The sequence below is a fragment of the Polistes canadensis genome, unplaced genomic scaffold (genome assembly GCF_001313835.1).
Source record: "Polistes canadensis isolate GaletaPanama2010 unplaced genomic scaffold, ASM131383v1 scaffold_193, whole genome shotgun sequence".
Lineage (NCBI taxonomy): Eukaryota > Metazoa > Arthropoda > Insecta > Hymenoptera > Vespidae > Polistes > Polistes canadensis.
Window position 1 is genome coordinate 280126 of NW_014569740.1, and position 3618 is coordinate 283743.

Below are 3618 nucleotides of genomic sequence, written 5' to 3' on the forward strand. Positions count from 1 at the left end.
AAATTGAATATAATAGTTCTTTTTAATAATAGTTATTTATTTATTATATTATATTAATATTAGGATTTAACACAATTTGAAATTGAATAATAGTTCTTTTTAATAATAGTTATTTATTTATCATATTATATTAATATTAGGATTTCACATAATTTTGTTGATAAATGTTAGTTGAAGGTCGACATATTTTATAAGCTAGTAGAATGTTTCAGTGAAAAAAATGCAGTCCAATAAAAAAAAAACCAATACGATTTCCTCGAACTCCCCCAAAAAGAAAATGACCGAGAAATTACCATACGAATAGAATATTTTTTTTTTGTCCATCTTAAGAAATAAGATATTTAATATAATAAGATATTTAAAATAATATAATTAGATGTAAGATAACGTATAATAAATGTATATATTATATTAATCTTGTAATATATTTTATTTTTAATTGACAGATTCGGTTGAGAAAAGATTTCAAAGTCTTTTGAATGATGGATGTAAGGCCCCGGTGCACACAAATTCGTCTGACTTTGATTTACCTTCTTTTTACGATCCAAACAAATTTCGTCTTGGTCAACAGGCATTCTACAATAACGTTTTCGCAATGATGATTGGCAAATTAGCAGGATTAATATCTTTATTAACAGTTCCCTCCATACTTGATGTAATCAAATTTACTAAACAAAGTAGTACACCTTGTATGGTTTATCGAAGATACGTTTCAACTATATTACATACGTTTATTTGGTACAAAAAGGAACCCTATAAACAAATAGAGTAAGTTGAATGTATTATTAATTTTATTTGAGATTTCATTACTGTTATATATATATGTATAATCAGGTTTTTATTGCACAACTTACAAAGTTTTTTACAATGTCTTATTATTACTATACTTATATTTATCTTACATTCATGTTATAATTCTGTATAATAATTAGAATGAATTAAATTGATCAAGAAATAATATATGTATAATCAGGTTTTCATTGCACAACTTACAAAGTTTGTTACAATGTTTTATTATTACTACACTTATATTTATCTTATATTACTGTTATAATTCTGTATAATAATTAGAATGAATTAAATTGATCAAGAAATAATATATGTATTTTGTGCAGGTTTCTAAAATCTTTGAAGATAGTCAGAAAGAAACATTGCATTGCATTTCGAAGGTCATTTGAAGCTGGAATAAACAAAGTTTCGCAAAGTGACATGACCTATGCTCAATTTGGGTTTATTGGTTATATAATTTTATGTTCTGAACATCTTGGTATATATACAACTGATGAAGAAATGGACGGTTTGGTACACTTTTGGCGTGTAATTGGTTGTGTACTTGGAATGGAAGATAAGTTCGTATAAATAAATTATTATTATCTTTTTCAACAATATATAATCAATCCATACAAAGATAAAATAGAAATAATATGTTACAATGAATGAATAACATTTCTAATGTGAATATAAATTTATATCTTTTTTTCTTTTTTCTTTTTTCAGATACAATTTGTGCATGGAAACGGTCGAAGAAACGCGAGCCCTTTGTTCTAAAATATTAAACGAAGTATTTTTAACCTCTATAATTAATTATAAGAAAAATTTCGACGAAATGGGACATATATTATTAAAAGGACTTTGGCCCGTTCTTCCAGCTTTGGATCCGTCATCGTTTAATGCTTTAACGTTATATTTAGCATCATTAGGAGATATTAATAACAATCATAATATTAAAATAGGTAAAATCTTATATATTTTAAAATATTCTATTATCCTTTATTACTATATTATATTTTTTGAATATATTTTATTTGAAGATATTAAATTAAGAAAAAGAAACAATAATAATAATGATACTGTAATTTAATAATTTATGCTTCATCATAGTAATGCAATATTTTTTCTTTACTTTTTTTTCTTTGTTTTTGTTTGTAATTGAAGAAATTAATTATCTTTCTTGTTTGTTTTTTTATTTCAGATTACGACTCCATGTCATTCTACAGCAAATCATTATTTAATATTGAAATTTTCGTACTTCGTTATCTATTATCAACCAAATATTGGTGGTCAGTTATTTTTCGTACTCTTTTTAACTATCTAATGATATTTACTATATATTTCACCGAACACTTCCCGATCCTTGGTTATTGTAGTTTTGGTATAAAACAAGCGAACATTGACATATTCCGATATAACGTATCCAAATGAAATCTGTCAAAAATATTGGAATATATATATTCGTATGATATTGATCTCGAAGATTTAATTCTAAGGTAAACATTTATTTTCAACAAATTTTCATCGTTGTAAACACAAGTTTATACAAGAGAAATGTGAAACTAAATTGCCCGGATAAAATGTACATATATATATATATATATAACATGCACATTATTAATAATATATATTTTTTTAAACTAAAAAAAGGAAAAATCAAAGCTTAGAAATAAATTATTTTTATAATCAAAATATATATATATATATATAATATTATAAAACATAATAATTTACAAATATTATTAAATTATACGCGCGATATTTTTACGATTTTAAAATATATATTTATAGATTTCTATACAGATAATTATAACTATAACCAATTTTCCCACGTATCCTGAGAATCCAATCCAAAAGGAACTACCAACGAAAGTAATAATATTAATAATCATAATAATAATAAAATAGAGGAAAAAAAAGGAAAGAATATGCGTTGCAAAAATACGTTTGAAAAAATCCAATATATTTCTTTCACAATTTTTTATGGTATATTAATTTAGAGTAAGTATTCGCAGAACGATGATTCTTAAATGGCCTTGAAAAAATTCGCATTTACCTACGTCATTCTCCTATCTGTTAGTTTTCTTTTAACAGCTTTTATCAAAATCGAATTCACCGTCATATAATTCTGCTGTGAAAATTTATATAAACGTGAGATTCTTTTTTAAAAGAAAAAAAAAAAGGTTAAAAAAGAAGAAGAAGAAGATAAACTGTCGTCTATACGGAGATCGATCGAAGAAAAATAAACTCTTTGCAAAAGATCGATAAAAATATCCCCCGAAGAAGAGTTTAATGTGTTATTTCTTTTTTTTTTTTATTTTTGTTTTATACTTTCGAGGTAATTTTTTGTCAATGAACAATTTTTTCTCAATTATTTTCATTTACATTAATTTTATTTTATTTTATTTTATTTCATTTCACACATTTCACTTCCGACAAAATTATTTTCTAAATCAAACGTTGGGCATTTATTTTTTACAATTTTATTTTTAATATCTGTCGTTAAAAAAAAAAAAACATGCATATGTTTTTATATGTGTGTGTGTGTGTATATGCATACAAATGTAATGCATCTATATGCAAAGAATGCATGCAACTCTGACGCGGGCATTTATGAGATTAATTACGGTCACGAGTTGACTAAATATATTTGCCAATTTAATAATTATTACTGTCTGTATTTTTAGTAAACAAATACTTATTGCACGAAATTGTTTCTTTTTGTTTTTTGTTTTTTTTTTCAATTTAAAATATTCCTAGCATTGTTTATTATATTTTAACGTATTTTCCTATTATAATTAAATATAATATATTATCTAAGTATTTATATTATTTATTATATATTAT

At 23.7% G+C, this 3618-nt stretch overlaps 1 protein-coding gene across 1 annotated transcript in view; it reads left to right on the top strand.

Moving 5' to 3' along the window:
• LOC106789623 overlaps nt 1-3618 on the top strand; it is a 9408-nt gene that overhangs the window by 3389 nt on the left and 2401 nt on the right. Inside the window, exons 4-7 of the mRNA XM_014754001.1 lie at nt 447-768; nt 1116-1349; nt 1498-1733; nt 1973-2267. Of these exons, the coding sequence (XP_014609487.1) occupies nt 447-768; nt 1116-1349; nt 1498-1733; nt 1973-2202 (1022 nt within the window). The 3' untranslated portion in view covers nt 2203-2267. The remainder of the gene's footprint in view (nt 1-446; nt 769-1115; nt 1350-1497; nt 1734-1972; nt 2268-3618) is intronic.